The sequence below is a fragment of the Syngnathus typhle genome, linkage group LG3 (genome assembly GCF_033458585.1).
Source record: "Syngnathus typhle isolate RoL2023-S1 ecotype Sweden linkage group LG3, RoL_Styp_1.0, whole genome shotgun sequence".
In the NCBI taxonomy this organism is placed as follows: domain Eukaryota; kingdom Metazoa; phylum Chordata; class Actinopteri; order Syngnathiformes; family Syngnathidae; genus Syngnathus; species Syngnathus typhle.
This window is the reverse complement of record NC_083740.1, coordinates 1148372-1164626: the sequence shown is the minus strand read 5'-3', so window position 1 is coordinate 1164626 and position 16255 is coordinate 1148372. Positions and strand designations below refer to the sequence as shown.

Genomic DNA, 16255 nt, shown 5'->3' with positions numbered 1-16255 from the left:
ATCAGAAAGACATTTTTTCTATTGAGGGAATTGTGCGTATGTGAGTTGTCCCCAAATGTCAATTTATATTTATTCTTAAGGGCCACAAATCAACTGAATAATCCAGAGGTATTAAATGTTTATTTGCTTTCAGACATTGCTTCATTTGTCAAATAAAAGTGTTAGTGTTTTGAGAAAAAAAAACCACATACGTTTTATTACAATCATGTTCATTTTTTCTTGATTTTAATTCCAGATTTTTTTTTTTATCATCGTTTGAATTCTATGGGTCGTTCTTTTCATTTGACTGTTAAATGGCACGTTTTCAATCCGTATTGTTCACATTTTCTAGTTTTAGTTTGAAAGTGGCCGTGACGTCATGCAGGTAAAACCTGATTGAGTCCTGAGAAAAAAATCAAAGTAAGGAAGCGAATGTGGCCGGTCGCCTGAACGTTCGAACTGGGCGTGTCAAATCGCGTTTGTTTGGTGTGGTGGACAGGACCCGTGTAGCCGCTCCGGATTTTGGATTGAGGGAGCACGCTTGCAATGCCTGCGATTGTTGCGTTTACGGCCCTCCTATTGCTGTCCCAACAGCCGGCCGGTGAGTTGACTCCACGTCTTATTTCTCTTTGAATTGTGTCTCAACATTTTATAATATCTTGTGCCGCACACTTTAAAATCGTTAATCACTAGGGGTGTATGTAATGTTTCTCTATACCATGAGAAATAACTTGACAACACGACCAGGTTTTAGGGAAGCAGTGAGTCAATCATGTATTGATGTTCGTTCTTTTCAGTAGCAGTCTACAACATGCCATCAGCATGCCATACCTCTAGCTCCACCCCCCAGTACGGGTAACCACACAGTCCAAATACATTACAGTGTAAATCGCGGGTTTTGCCACGATATCATATCGATACAAAGGACTACGATACGATATTTGCCGATATCTTAAAGCCTGCTGCGATTCATTGACGATACATCGCGATATAGTGCTCTCCGATCGATTTTTTTTTTTTTTAAAGGGGAGCAAATTTCCTCGTCTTTTTGGACACTAGCCATAGCACCAGCCCAGCGTACTAGTTGTCCCCTCCCCTTTCACGTGGCTGCTCTGCTCACAACACAACAACGCCGGAAAGAGGAAGCAAGCAACAATGAACTGGATTTCAAAATAAAGTCGCGTCTAATGTCCGAGGTCAAACACGGTGATATAAATCGATGTTTACCTTTAGCATCGATTCCAATAAATCGTAGAGCATTATATCGATGAATCGATGTGTATCGATGAATCGTTACACCCCTAGTCATGAACGTTGAGGAGAGTTGAATTTGGTACAAAAGTAGTACTTTGCCGCCATCTCGTTGCATCTTGCTGCAAGGAATGTCAAGGGGAATAGAGGATTCACTTAGGCAAAAGTAGTGCTTTGACGGCATCTTCGTGTCAAGTAACTGTGTTGTCGTGAACTGAGAACTTTTATGTCGATAAAAGAGCGAGTTGATAAGAATTGTATATACAAAACTAGGCAGGTGTAACTCTCGCTTCTTTTTCCAGATGTGCCTTTAGCTCCGCCCACCAACGTGACGGTGAATTGCACGGACACTCGGGGTATTGTGCACTGGCAGTACGGCGAGGAAGCCCATGTCCGCTTTCTGGTCGATGTGGGCAACTCCAAGAGTAAGCCCGAACGAAATGCGACGAAACAGCACTTCTACAAAAATATAACCGCTCGGGTGTGGGAGTCGATGGAGAGCGCCATGGACGTGCACTACGTCAGCGTGGCCGCCGTGGTACCCGACGGACGCTTGTCCCGCCGAATCTCCACCACCTTCACGTACAATAGAGTCAAGATGGCCGACGTCAAATGTGAGTAGCCTACCGTCGCTCATTTATCAAATGATTCGGTTTACCGATGAATCGACAGATTTCGCTTTGTTTTTTGCGGCTCAGGTAAGTTGGGCATTCCTGACGTGGACGTGAAGGCGGACAACGGGAGCACCACTGTCAGCTTCCGCAACCCGTTGCGCCACGACCCCCAACTGCGCCACGCCACAAGGGGGGCCGCCACTTTCAGATTCAATGCTACGTATGACTCTGTAAGAACACAATTGGCAAATGCCCATTCTGATAATTGGCAAAAATCAAATTCCGGGAACCGATGAATCGGCAAATTAGTCAACAAAACATATTGAATGAAATATTTTTTTCACACTATCATTATCTGAAGTATTTGACTTTATGACTTTTTTTTTTGTAGGGGGTTAGCGGTAATTGGATATTTTTGTTACTGGGGATTTTTAAAAGTTTTAAACAGAAAAGAAAGATTCTAATTTTTTTTTTCACTGATTTTAAATTCATCAAATATTATTTCCGTCACACGTGATGACAACACACACAATGCTGCACGTTAACGGCGTTACCTTGGCTCCTTTTAGGGGGAGGTGGAGGCTGTCTGCGAACCATACCAGAACGTGTGCCGGGCAAACGTGACCTTCCCGCCGGGTTCCGACGAGTGCGTCACGCTGACGGGATGGGTGAGCGACTCCGGGGGCGGCCGGCTGGACTTCGGGCCGTCTCGCCGCATTTGCGTGAAGGGCTCGTCGGGGCGCGCGACGCTGCTCATTGGGCTGCCCAGCGTCCTGACCAGCGTCCTGGTGGTGGGGGGGCTGCTCATCTGCGTGGTGGCGTTGGTGTGGAGGCTGGTCGTAAAGGCCCCCAAGGAACATCTCTTTCCTCAAGTGTCTGCTTGTTGCCAAAATTGGATTAATTGGATTCAAAGTTGCTTCGCGGGCTTAAGTGAGCTGCTGCCCCAGGAGGAAGAAGTGGAGGAAGTGGAACACAAAAAACTGAAGGTGGAAGAGGACGAGAAGGGGAAAGGGTGCTGGGGCTCAAATTACGACCAAGTCCATGAGAACATGCACTTGTGTGGCATATGTAAGCATGATATATAGTTTATATAGAGTTATATGGGCCTGTGGAATAATTTGAACTGCAGCTGACGAGTGTGTATACATGCAAATTAATAAATAAAATAATAGTTTACACAACGTTTGGTTTCATCAAAATGAAAAGCTTTGAATACGGTATACGTGTTTTTTTACTCACATATTGATACTTTATTACTAGCACGATTGCATACTAGGAAAATAATTCCAATTGCCGTAGCTCTTTCATTTGCAATTACTTCTCTTTTTCCTTTTAATCCAATCCGTTAGCGACGTCATGTGGCTATTATTAGGACTGCAGGACGGCTGGTCCAAGTACTACCTAAATTTACGCGTGGAAAATGATCAAAATGTAGAGGAAGTTTTCGAGTAAGGTGAAAGGTGTTTGAAAATACGAACAAAACATTTTGAAAATAATAACTAGTAATTGTGTTGTAAGAGAGTCATATGAATTGAAAGAGCATGATATTTCTGAGTTCTGTGCTAAGCGGCATTAGTGTACTTAACATGATTTAAGAACTTTACACGCGCATTTGTCTTGACTATAAAATGGCACGTTTTCAATCCGTATTCTTCACATTTTCTAGTTTTAGTTTGAAAGTGTCTGTGACGTCATGCAGGTAACTTCCGCGCGAGAGGTAAAACCTGATTGAGTCCTGAGAAGAAAAATCAAAGTAAGGAAGCGAGTGTGCGCGGTCGCCTTAACGTTCGAACTGGGCGCAAAAGACGAGCTCAAGTGTTGCCATTTCATCGTTTGACGTCCATTTTGGGTTGTCAAATCGGGTTTGTTTGGTGATGAGGACCCGCGTGGGCGCTCCGATTTTGGATTGAGGGACCACGCTTGCGATGCCTGCGATTGTCGCCTTTACGGCCCTCCTGATGCTGTTGGAATGCGCGCTGGCCGGTGAGTCTTATTTCTCTTTGAATTGTTCCTCAACGTTTTATAATATCTTGTGCCGCACACTTTAAAATCGTTAAGCACAGTTTCCAAGTCTTTTCATATACTTCAATTATAAATATCGACATGACAGATCTCATGATTAAAAATATTTGACTTTTTTAATTCTTTTTTCCCCCCCCAACCCCTTCGCCCATGTGGTGTCTTATGTATTTCTTTGAAATGTAACATTTGGAATCTCGTTTGTCCAGTTTGCCCAACTCTACGGGATGACTAGCAAAAGTTGTGATAAGTCAAAATGTGTTAATTACCCTTGTAAACTATAGATTGAAAAACCTAATAACAATAATTATGACAATATAGATCCTATTAATATTATTTTTACAATGCAGAAAAAAATCCTAATTTATACACTGGTGTTTGTAATTAATTGGCTAAAAAAAGATGAGTTGAGCTGCTCTGGGATCAAAATGTCTACATTTGTTTTAGCAAACAAGACATGGAATTCTACTTTTATTGGGCTCAACGTGCAAAGATAAGGTGAAGTGTTTGGGTGACTCAGTGGCCCATCCCGATATGTTGTATAGTCCAACGTTTGTCGGGATTAAATTGGCGAACATGCACACACCTATTTTTGCCTGCAAAAAAACATTCGGTACAATTGAACACAATAGAAGAATTGTTTCTCCAACTTTGCTCTCAAATGATCACACAATAAAATAATTTGCACCGCCATCTTGGCGGCCATCCAGGGACCTTGTTGACCTTGGACCTTGAAGAGTTGAAATCTGTCAAAGTAGTCCTTAATGTTGAGGAGAGTTGAATTGTGTTAGTACAAAAGTAGTGCTTTGCCGCCATTTTGTTGCATCTTGCTTAAAAGAGCGAGGTGATAAGTGTTATATATACAAAAGTAGGCAGGTGTAACTCTCGCTTCTTTTTCCAGCCGTACATTTAGCTCCGCCCACCAACGTGACAGTGAATTGCACGGACAGCCGGGCTAGCGTGCACTGGCGGTACGCCGAGGACGCCGACGTCAGCTTCTGGGTCTATGTGGACGACTCCGAGCCGCACGAGACGACGCGTCACAGCTACGAAAATCTAAGCGCTTGGGTGTGGAAGTCGTCGGAGAGCGCCATGGACGTGCACTACGTCAGCGTGGCCGCCGCGGTACCCGACGGACCCTCGTCCCCCCAAATCACCTTCACGTACAACAGCTTCAGGCTGGCCGAGGTCGAATGTGAGTCGCCCTGCCGTCGCTCATTTATCAAATGATTCGGAGGAACCGACAGATTTTGTTTTTTGCGGCTCAGGCAAGTTGGCCTTTCCTGACGTGGACGTGAAGGCGGACGACGGGAGCGCCATTGTCAGCTTCCCCAACCCGCTGCGCCACGACCCGCAACTGCGCCACGCCATAAGGGGGGCCGCCACTTTGGAATTCAACGCCACCTACGACAGTGTAAGAACACAATTGGCTGATGCCCATTCTGATATTTGGCAGAAATCAAATTTTTTTTTAGTGGTTAGCGGTAATTGGATATTTTTTGTTTGTTTAAATGATCTTGCCCTTATATATTAATATTTAAACGGAAAAGAAACAATCTAGTATTTTTTTCAGATTTTAAAATAGCTTTTACCTGCTGATTTCTTAACTATTTTTCCATCACACGTAATGATGACATCATACGTGATGATGACATCACACACGACGCCACCCGTTGACGGCGTTACCTTGGCTCCTTTTAGGGGGAGGTGAAGGCTGTCTGTGAACCATACCAGAACGTTTGCCGGAAAGACGTGACCTTCTCGCCGGGTTCCGCCGAGTGCGTCACGTTGAAGGGATGGCTGAGCGACCCGGTGAGCGGACGGCTGGACTTCGGGCCGTCTCGTCGCACTTGCGTGAAGCGCTCGTCGGGGCGTGAGACGCTGTTCATCGTGCTGCCCAGCGTCCTGGTGGTGGCGACGCTGCTCATCTGCGTGGTGGCGGTGGTGGCGTGGAGGCCGCTGGCCAAGGCCCGTAAGGAACCTCTTCCTAAATGTCTGGAAGTTGCCAAGCTCACTCTGCACGCTCGGGTGGGCTGCTGCGAGGCCGACGGCTGCGCCGGCCACCACAGGCTCATCTCGGTGGACGACTTCTCTTTAAGCGTTTCCACAGAGATGGAAAGTCTTCCTCTGCACCTGGAGGAGGAAGTGCAGGAAGAAGAAGAACAGGAGGTGGAGGATGACGATGAGGAGGGGTGCTGGGCCTCCAATTACGACTGTTCCCACGGGAACATGGTGGACTTGGACATGGGCGATGGGGACCAGGCTGTGGGTTACATGGAAAGGTGACAAAAGGAGGAGCCAGAGAACATTTGAAAAATGACTCAGGGACCTGCAAAGAGCGAAGAAAAAAAACACAAGGTGGATTTGAAAGCATTCCTCCGCTTTTCTTATCTGCTTTGCTTCCTTTCGCTATTCTATGTTTCTATTTTAGATCTCCTCCATGTTTTTCTATCACAACCTTTAACTTTCTTCTCGCCACGTAAAGTGAAAACTATTGCAGGACCGTTGAACAGGTCAACACTTGGTGGAAGAACACTGAAGAGGCCAACCACTTGGATGGGATACAATTCTGAGATCTTTTGACAACTGGTTGGATCCCATTCCTGTGGCCAACATGGCAGCTGTCCAGCCTACTGTCACGACGTGAAATACAAACACTCCCACTCGTGGAAAATTCCCATAATCGCGGATGTGCGTCACGATCCCGTCGGTGCGTTTGATTTCTGAATCATGGCCGCCTCACCCATTGTGGAATGGCATCACGCTGCGTTGCCGTGGCGACAGTCAAACGGGTGGAACCGGTTGCGCCGTGGATTAAGCTTCTCGTGGATGGAAAGCTACTATCGTGGATATTCCTTTTGTGCTGCTTTAATTGACATGAGCTTGAACAATAAAGAGGCAAGCGAGCGGTCAACTGACCTTCTGTATTTGACCAAGAGTCTTAAAAAAAGCAAACCAGGCAGAAAGAAGTCCCGTGCGCCATTTGTCCGGCGTCTTCTACGAGAGTTTGAGGCCCTGAACATTGTTCCTGATGTTGAGCATCTGTTTCTCCTGGCGCACTTTCTCCTCCTTGAAAGCCATCTTGTTGGCCTTCTTCTCCACGCGCCTCTCCTGCAAACGCAAACAGAATTTGAATTTGGACGTCATCTCACGGGAGCCGCTTTCGGGCGAGTGTTGACCTTGCGCTCCTCCTTGATGGCGTTCTTGCGGGCCTTCCTCTGGTCCTTGCTCTCGTCTTTTTGTCGCGGAAGCGTGGCGGCGCGCGGCAGGTCCACGTCGTCGATCCTGCACATTCGCTCGACCTGCTTGCCGGTGGGGCCTCTGGCGGGGAGGACGTCCAGAGGGATGCCCGACCTGGCGGACACGCGGATCGGCTTCACCTGGACGGCGAAACGACAGTCCAACGTTTACGTCGTGCGTCTTCTTTTATTTGAGAACGAAAAGCAATTTTGTTTTTTTTTGAGGAAGGGTGATGACGGTTGGTACCTTTGCAGGATCCGGGATGACTTTGGGTCGATTGTAGATGTTGGAGTAAGTACCTGCGGGAAAACCTTTGGCTTAATTCCACATTCATTGCCCAAAAGGTCCTTGGCGGGCTGTCGTGATCATGCCGCAGCAAAAGGAGGCGCTCGTTTGAAATGACATTTTGCCCACACTTGCATTCTAATAGTTCACCACTAGGTGGCAGTACAATGTACACTCTTCATTTGTTTTTTGCCCACACCTGCATTCTATTAGGTCACCACTAGGTGGCAGTAGAATGTACACTCTTCTTTTCATTTGTTCTTAAATAAACATGATGTGACCACTGTTAAACATAATTTACTTTTGAATAATACATATTTCTAAAAAGCTAAAGTACACCATAGATGTGATGATTGTATTTTTTTTTAATAAAATAAATGAATGTATTGCATGAATATCTTTTTTTGCGTTGAGCGGCGCAATGTGGTACTCACTGATGATGCTCTCACAGTCCCACTTCTCCTCTGGAGCTTTGACGACCAAAGTTTCCATCTCCTCCTCCTCCTCATCCTCCTCCTCTTGTAGGACAAAAAGTTCTTTTGGGCCCAGGTCGTCAGGCCTCAGAGCCCTGAAGCGCAAATGACGTCAACATTTGATGACGATGAAGACGATGATGATGATGAGAACTCACTCTTTGGCTTTCTGGGCGAAGTAGTCCTTAATAACCTCCTCCAGACGAGCACTGTCGGGCGCAATGTAGCCTTCCAGCTCGGCGTTGTCCAGGGCGCCGATCTCGTCGTCGTCAAACTGCTCGTAAAACTAAAACGCACATTCCGCCGTCAACGCAGACGCGGGCCGTCGCCATTTCGCTTGTCAAAGTAGCGTGCGGACCTTCTCGAAGCGGTCGTCCAGCAGGGTGAGCTGTTCGTTCCTCCGCATCACCGACGACGTCATGGAGTATTCGGTGAAGCGAGTCCTGGTCTCCTCGTCTTCGAAGAGCAACTCCCGAGCGCCCCCCTCCTCGTCCGAGAAGGCGCCCCCGGAGCCAAAGCTGCCGTCCTCGTCATCGTCCGTGTCCTCCCACGAGTCGTCGTTGCCGTCGTCGTCGCCTCTGTCAAACGAGATGTTTAGCAAGCCTGACTATAAAATGAAAAGATAAAGTGGCGGCGGTGAAGCCTCACCGGAGCTGGGCGCAGTTGGGAATGTTGGCCTTGGCGATGAAGTCGTCATCCAGCAGGTTGTCAGGGTCGTCAAAGTCAAAGTCCTCATCCAGAGCGGCCACGATGTCGGGGTCCATGTCCAGACGCGGACCTGAAACCGAGCGCATGGGTGACACCAAGTGAGTCAAACTCAGGAACAATTTACTTTTTGATTAATTGTTTTCCTTTCACTTGGAAGTGATCACTACTTAGCGTGAAGAATCATTTTAGTTTTTGTCAGCATCACGTGTTCCAAGGCTCACCTGAGATGGGCGCCGCTTTGTTGAGGAGGCCCACATCTTCCTCAAAGTCGGAGGCGAACACCGACGACGGCAGCTGGATGCTCACCAACTGCAAGACAACAAATAGTCACGTAACTTGAATTCTTTTTGACAGTAGATGAACTCACGGGTACCACCTGCTCCTTTTCGTCAGCGTCATCATCACCGTGAAGGGGAAAGCGGGGCGAGGGCTCAGCAGCTAACAGCTCAGTCTGTCCAGAAGATTCCTTCAGGTGTTGCAGGTAATTGTAGTCGTCATCAAAGAAGATGCCGAAATCTCTCTGCTCCTCCCGCCGCTTCTCCACGTCCGCCTGTCACAAGAAACAGCAAGAGTCTCGCCGCCATTCCCCATCCAGTCAAGTAAGTGGAACCTCCTCTCTTCATCATCATAATTGCAGATTCACTGTTTTGATGGTTGACTGGAAAGAAGAGCAAACGGCACCTTGGCGGCAGGCAGCAGGACATGCTGAGGCGCTTTCTCATCTGCCGCCAGGGGGTCCCTTTGGCTCCTATGCACCAGGTGGAAGGTCACCGCCTTCTTCTTCTCAATGAAGGACTTCTTCTTACGGTGAGGCTGCCAGAAAACGATAGTTTAATAAAGATAGACAAAAACTTTTTTTTCACGTTTCTCCAAATAAAGGCACTTCACGAGGCCCCATTATGAGTGGTGGATGTTTTTCTTATGGCAGACCTTAAACTATTTAATAATTATTGTTTCTGATATTTGGGGTTCTGTGCGTCACACTATGCTAAAGCAGCACAGTTAAAGCGTGATTTCACGCTGTACATACATGTTCATGTTAAATGTCCGGGAATAAACATGATCCGGCAAATAATGAGGCATAGAAGTAGTCTAAGAAGGATTTAAAAATAACTTAATTAGCAACAGCATGTTTACCTATGACCACCAATGTTAGCTTGTTAGCTGGCAAGCAAAGGCTCATCCAAAATGTGACAACTTACCATTTTTTTCTTCTTGGTCTCGGGGTAGGCTTACGTAGAAATAGTCAAACCGGACGCTGCTGTCGTTTTGCTCCCTCAACTGTAATGTCATGGACAGTTTAACCTTTAAATGGTCAAAATTAGGCAAAGATGTTTGTAGATCACGTTGACGCTTAGCTCCGCCATTTTGTGACTGACGTCAGCACCGGACGCAACCATTGCTCGTAGAAGGAAGGGGTCGTTTGTGAACTACTAAACTTCACGATAAACTCTAATAATGCCAAGGCGTTGTTTTTTTTCCTCTAACGATGCATTTGAAAGAATAATTCGTGCTAAAAATTTGGAGGGACATGTCGAATAATTCCTCTAAGTGCGCTCAAGTAGTTGATTTGTCTTTCTCCAGTGTCAGGATTGGTATGGCCTTATTTTTACTACTGTACGTACAGTACCTGTCCGCACCAAAACAAAACAGAATTTGGGATCTGTCAAGACCGGAAGTTATTGATAATCAATAAATTTGAAGAGGCGGAATATTTTTTAAACATTTTTTCCCCATTACTATCTTTTATTTGATCAAATACACACTATCTGTTTCTGTGCACAGGTACCAACATTTTTAGCATCATTGATTTAAAACAACTGAAGTGTTGCATTTAAGACTGTCTAAAGAGTAAACAAAAAAAAGTCCCAACAAATATTTCACGGCTTTATTCACAATTTATTGGTTCGTAGTGGTGACAAAAAGAAAATCAAAAAGTTCTAATCAAACACAAGTTTAAGCCCTCAAACCGATACGTCACATTCTTTGCTCCATTCCTGTCCAGACTAGAAAGTTTTACAGCACAATGATAGAACATGCATCTATGTATATGTATGCATATTATGAGAACGGGACAACTTTTGTTCTTCTGTAGGCTTCCGTTTTGCTCGCGGCGTCTTCTCACACGTTCATGGACAACATCAGAAACTGACAGAGGAGCAAAGACCAAGTTAAATGGAATACAAAACCCCGTACACATGCATGAATGAATGGATAAAAGGGAGGAGCCAATCAAATAGAACATTTGATATATTCCACATCCACCCGTGATGAGTGAAAATCAGCAATACTAAAGAAGTTTAGCATGAATGTTAGCTTACCTGCAACATGTTCATTCGAATCCGGCCCTTGTTGTGCTCATCCATAGCCTGGAAAACTCCTGGAAAACAACAACAACCACCCGGATTAATCGTCTGTGCTGTTCTGAGCATGTTTGTCACAGCGGGACTTACGGAACATGTTCTCCAGTCGGACGATGCAGGTGAGATAGTCATCAAAGTCGATGTCGTACTTCTCGTCGGCAAACCTCAGGCCAAGGAGTTGCAGCATCTGATTGTTCAGCTGCATGCCTGCGATTTTGATTCATTTCAGGGAGATGCAATGAGGGCCCCCTGGTGGTTCAAGTATAGCACTGCAGGTTGCAGTGACCGAGTCTCACCTGCAGCTTTGAGGGCACTGCGGAGCTCGTAGGAGGACATCTTGCCCGAGCGGTCTGTGTCAAAGGAGAGGAAGAGCATCTGCAACCAACACAAGAAGAAGCAGAAGGAGAACCAGAAGAAGAAGCAAAAGAGGAAGAACAAAAAGATCCATGAGGTCCAGAAAAAGTTGCAGAAGAAGAAGGAGACTCAAAAGAAGAGAACCAGAACAAGGAGACCAGGAAGAACGAGGAAGAGAAGCAGCAGAAGACGATGAAGCGAGACAAGGTCAACATCTCCCATGATGCACCTGGCCCGACTGCCAGCGACTGCCGTGTGGCTCACGTACGATCCACTTCTTCATCTTCTCCCAGAAGACCTTAAATTCCTGGAACTCCATCTTCCCGGTGTTGTCCACCTGCCAGTCTGAGTTAAAGAAACAACAGAGCACTACCTTCTTGCTCGCTGGAGTGATGAAGGAAGGATACGTCCATCAGATTCATGATGCTGTGGCACGTGTGGAGGCTCAGGCCTTCAAACTGGATCTCCTTGCCTGTGGACAGAAAGACAATTCTGGCACGATTGTCCTCATTCGGTTCGTGGCCCGGCTGGAGCTAGTCCAAGATAAGCGACTCTAAGCACGAAATTAAAGTGTTGACGTACGGCTGCTGAGGACACCGTTGAGCAGGTGCTGAAGTTCCCTGACGGAGATGGCTCGATCCTGGAATAAAATAAAATAATGTCCCCCACGAAAAAACGGGTTAGAGCGGACTCACCGATCCAGCCAGCTGCTCGAAGAGCCTCCTGAGTCCTTTCTCCTCATCCGTCTCTTCCTCGGGAGCGCTGGGCGGTGGAGGCTGCGGGTTTGGTCGGGGTTGGAGGAGAAATCAATCAACTGTGAGGGGGCGGGACCTAGCCGGTGATTGACATGTGGATAATGTGCTTACCTCAGGCAGGTCCGCATCTATGTTGCTGCCCATCTCCCTGATGACCAATAAAGTAAAAGATTCATTAAATAATATCAAAATTAAATTATGATCTTAACTTTATTTTTGTGGGAGTCTTTTTGGGCGGTACTCACAGGGCAGCCACCTTCTTCTCGGAGAAGATGCGCACCAGGAAGTCCGCCTCATGGTGCGGCTGGAAGGTGCTGGGCACCAGCAAGTAGCGGCCCGGTGGCAGCGTGAAGCGCCCCGACACCTCCCGCAGGTTGATGTAGGTATTGCTGCGAGCTTTGGACGCGTGCGTGCGGAAGAAGTCTTTGCCCTGCTGATCGGCGTTGTTGGGAGCCTGAACGTCAATATTCCATCTCTTAGAAAAACTCAAACATTAGAACACGTGATCGAAAGTGCGAATGCTACCATCTAGTGGCCAGCAGGGAATTGACACTCAAAATAATTAGAGGCCAGAACAAAACTGAATTATATCATGGACCAAAAACAAAAAATTGAACGAAATCGTGGGTACAGAACCTCTTAATGAAACTGTCTAAAAAGTCTACACACCCCTATTCAAAGGCCAGGGGTGTGTAGACTTTTTAGGCCACCCGAGTAAGTGAGCAAACTGAACGACGACTCGGGCCGAGCTCAGTCAGACCTCGTAGACGGAGAATCCGATGGTCTGGAGGTCCATGCCCTCTTTCCTCAGCTCCCGTCGATTCTTCTGCATCAGCGCGATGACCACGCTGCACATGTCGTCGTCATCGTCGGCGTCCGCCAGCTCCAGCTTGAATTGCGGGTTGGTCCAGAAGGTGTCTGCCCAACGACGACGCAACAACGCTCAGGCCACAAATCACACGGAAGCAAGTCCAAACTTTCAAGCAGGTAAATAATTTTGCGCTTCTTCGTTCCTCACCGATGAAGTTTCGACAGCCGCCGGCGGTGGAGCCGCGGATCCACTGGCCCTCGAACAATTGCGCCTCCCAGTGGCGCTTGGTGTTGTCCGTCAGCGCGTCCGGGGTCATGTTGCAGATCTCCACCTTGTCAAAGTTGGCCTTGAAGTCCTCAAACGTCATCCTGACGGCACAAAATGGAAAAGAGCTTCTTGAAGCACAAACCAACATTTTGAAACTTTTGAAAAATTCTTTGTTTGAGTAGAAAATTTCTCTATTTTACATTTCACAAGGAGTGCAAAAGACTCACCAGAATTCGCCGTCTTCGGAGGAGTGCTGCAGAATTCGATTTTTCTCCCCTTGGTCCACATAGTCCCACTCTCGGGAACTGAGTTGAGCAAAAAAAAATCAGAATTGAGCTGCAGTGTGAGCGAAGCCTTGGAGACCAGATTGGACTGGTCGCCAGCCAAGGTCAAGGCGAATTGCGCAATCTTGTTGCCCTACCCGTCGCTCCAGGGTCCGTTCCACTCCACCTGACCCCAGGGGTTCCTCACGCGGACCAGTTTGACCCTTTGACCTCGGCAGGTGATCTCCTGCAGGCCGGTGACGGAGTAGGCGTGACCTTTGACCAGGCCGCTGCTGGTCTTGGCCTCCGACTCGGCCGAGCTGGTGATCTGAAACCAACAACTTTAATTTTTGCTTATTTTTTTTACATTCAATTAGTTTGAATTATACTTTTCGAGAACATTTTTAATTTTCATTATTTTTTTTTGGTTTGGGAAATGCTTAAGTTGAATTTTTATGATTTAAACTGATTGATGATAAGAATAATTTTGTGTTCATTTTTATAATCAATTAGTTCATTTGCTGCACTTCTGAGAACTGAAAACGTGAGATTGTCGAAAAATAAAATGGCTCTATAATATAAAATGTCTCACACTTATTTGTTGATGTGTGCCTTTAAGGGGCGTGGCCTACTACGTGACATCACGAGCCGGTTTTCTTACGTCGATGGAGCATCCCATCATGGATCCTCGGTCCAGGCCTTTCTTCATGATGTTGAAAAGATCCGCGTTGGCTTTTTTGGTATCGTGCATCTCGCCAACGCCGCCTGTGAAGTCTTCCATGGCCTCCATGGTGCTGCCGCCCTTCAGCGACTCATAGCTGCCGTGCAGCCTGCGGACAAAAACACGTGTAGGCAAATTGCCGCTCCTTCCTTCCTCCCAGCAACGAGCGCGGCGCTTACTTGGCGTAGGCTTTCTCCAGCAAGGCGCTCCAGAACTCATCGTTGGAGGCCGAGTGGAGCAGGATGAGCTGGTCGCGTACCGACGGCAGACGGTCGTCCACCACCACGTCCAGCCACTTGTTGTGCTGCCAGAACTGCAAACGGGCCCAGTCCAAAAATATCAAGCAGATGCACAGAATCTGCTAATGAGTCGGCGCCCTACCTGGAAGTGGAAGATGCCGGCGTAGCGGTGCTCAAAGTCCTGGTCGTGGGGGACCACCCGGGCCAGAGCGTCCTTCTTCAGGGTCAAGGACGCGATGGCGGCCAGGAGCCAGCAGTCGCCTGCGGGAGTGGAATTTCAATCTTCAAAACGACACCAGTAGATGAAAAGTTTCCGCGTGAACCTCGGCTGGTTTCCTTATCTGTGATGCTGGACTTAGATTAAATGTTTTTGTTATATTATATATATTTTATGTACCGTAATTTTCGGACTATAAGTCACGTTTTTTTTCATAGTTTGGGTGGGGGGGCGACTTATACTCACAAGAGCGACTTATATACTGTAATTTTCGGACTATAAGTTGCTCCTGAGTATAAGTCGCCCCCCCCACCCAAACTATGAAAAGAAAACGCGACTTATAGTCCAAAAATTACGGTACATATATATGTTTTTTTCACTTTTTTGGGCATTTTACGGCTGGTGCGACTTATAGTCCGAAAATGACGGTATGTATTATATACAATATCTTTTTTATTTTAGATATACATCTTATTGATGAGCTGTTTTTTTCCCCCTTTCCATTTCAGCGTCAAGTTTTGTTGGACTCCATAGCATGTGTGTAGTGGTAGTTATCAGAAGAGTGCACAGCATAAATGAGACCTTGGATATATGACGACGAGCATAAAACCGAACCTGACCCCCCGTTGTATTTTTGCACGTACCCAGCTGTCCTTGGCAGATATCGGTCCGGTGGGCGTCGCCCACGATGAACTTTGGGTTGGCGCACAACTCCTGAGGCGACAAAAGAGGGGGAATACCAAGAATGAAGAGAATGAGGAGGAGGAGAACCAAAACAGGTTGAGTGACGTGCCAGCTGGCAGGTGTGTTCACATTCCAAGCTTATCAACCAAAACACACACATGCCACATTTCTTGCCGGGGTGTGTGTGCGTATAGTAAGTTGGCAGAGGATTAGCCAATGGCAGCAGTCGAAAGAAGACGGCCTTGTGAACCGACGACTACGTTCATTCAACATACATTCAAATCGGATGCATCATGTGACAGTTGGCTTCCATAGCCACATGCAGGACAAACATCGCGAGATGCAATTGCCACATGCATGCAAGTTTTCGAAACGGCGTGCAAACACGCAACATCTTCACAAGCATGGATTGCCGTGAAGATGCAAACACAAAAAAAAAAAAAAAGCGCTACGTACCGGCGGCCTCTTCCACTCCATCCTGACTGGAACCGCCTGGCTAAAGAAGAGCGACGAGTCTTGCGCAGGGAAGTCGGGGTCCTCGAACAGGACCCGCTTCTGGAGGCATTCCTGACGCAGCTGCTCAAAAGAGCGGCCGTCCATCTGCGTGTCGATGGCGCCCCGGCCGGCGCGGCCCCCCGACAGGGTGGACTGCAGGGGCATGATGCTGGCGGATGGACGAAGCGGCGGAGAAGTGAAGCGCGGCGGCGCGGCGCAGCCGTGGTGTGTGGTCTCGGCAGCGCGGCGGCGCTCGGGTCACCTCCTCCACGCCCTCCTGGAAAACGGGTTTGTCCTCTCGGGCCTCGCCCCGCCGCATTCTGCACTCTGGAATGACGGCCAAAGGGCGCAAAGAGGCAATCGTCAACAAGGCTCAATAGCATGCATTTCTCAATCGCGCCCGCTTCCTGTCATTATGATGTCATCAGTATGCAGTAAAAAAAAATTACGGTAAGTGACAGGCATGTTCAGTGTAAAACTGAGAACTCAACTTTTTTTTTTTTTTTCTGAGCCCATA

The 16255-nt window shown here is 47.3% G+C and overlaps 4 protein-coding genes across 6 annotated transcripts; 2 read left to right on the top strand and 2 right to left on the bottom strand.

Moving 5' to 3' along the window:
* Positions 1-395: 395 nt before the first annotated feature.
* Positions 396-3025, top strand: LOC133151320 (uncharacterized). The gene is made up of 4 exons (XM_061274243.1): positions 396-580; positions 1533-1844; positions 1929-2074; positions 2414-3025. Exons 1-4 carry the CDS (start codon positions 526-528, stop codon positions 2927-2929), a joined length of 1029 nt encoding a protein of 342 aa, XP_061130227.1. The 5' UTR covers positions 396-525; the 3' UTR covers positions 2930-3025.
* A 535-nt stretch (positions 3026-3560) lies between these two features.
* On the top strand, positions 3561-6782 carry LOC133151318 (interferon gamma receptor 1-like). Of its 2 annotated transcripts, XM_061274239.1 has the most exons (5): positions 3565-3716; positions 3750-3827; positions 4765-5058; positions 5132-5277; positions 5565-6782. In XM_061274239.1, exons 2-5 carry the CDS (start codon positions 3770-3772, stop codon positions 6147-6149), a joined length of 1083 nt encoding a protein of 360 aa, XP_061130223.1. In that variant the 5' UTR covers positions 3565-3716; positions 3750-3769; the 3' UTR covers positions 6150-6782. The 2 variants fall into 2 exon arrangements, with proteins under 2 accessions (XP_061130222.1, XP_061130223.1); XM_061274238.1 differs by having other exon boundaries at positions 3561-3827.
* On the bottom strand, positions 6716-9961 carry ltv1 (LTV1 ribosome biogenesis factor). Of its 2 annotated transcripts, none has more exons than XM_061274234.1 (11): positions 9772-9961; positions 9251-9382; positions 8937-9119; positions 8791-8878; positions 8510-8639; positions 8220-8439; positions 8020-8147; positions 7823-7956; positions 7350-7402; positions 7043-7243; positions 6716-6974 (listed from the first exon to the last, which is right to left on the bottom strand). In XM_061274234.1, the coding sequence occupies exons 1-11, from the start codon at positions 9772-9774 to the stop codon at positions 6861-6863; spliced, it is 1386 nt and encodes a 461-aa protein (XP_061130218.1). In that variant the 5' UTR covers positions 9775-9961; the 3' UTR covers positions 6716-6860. The 2 variants fall into 2 exon arrangements, with proteins under 2 accessions (XP_061130218.1, XP_061130219.1); XM_061274235.1 differs by having other exon boundaries at positions 8946-9119.
* A 482-nt stretch (positions 9962-10443) lies between these two features.
* capn9 (calpain 9) lies at positions 10444-15992 on the bottom strand. Its single transcript, XM_061274208.1, has 19 exons — positions 15700-15992; positions 15204-15273; positions 14485-14603; positions 14283-14416; positions 14044-14212; positions 13541-13710; positions 13347-13424; positions 13060-13220; positions 12802-12959; positions 12287-12495; positions 12153-12189; positions 11982-12062; positions 11869-11926; positions 11694-11758; positions 11555-11623; positions 11229-11307; positions 11023-11139; positions 10891-10949; positions 10444-10717 (listed from the first exon to the last, which is right to left on the bottom strand). The coding sequence occupies exons 1-19, from the start codon at positions 15901-15903 to the stop codon at positions 10691-10693; spliced, it is 2064 nt and encodes a 687-aa protein (XP_061130192.1). The 5' UTR covers positions 15904-15992; the 3' UTR covers positions 10444-10690.
* Positions 15993-16255: the final 263 nt, after the last annotated feature.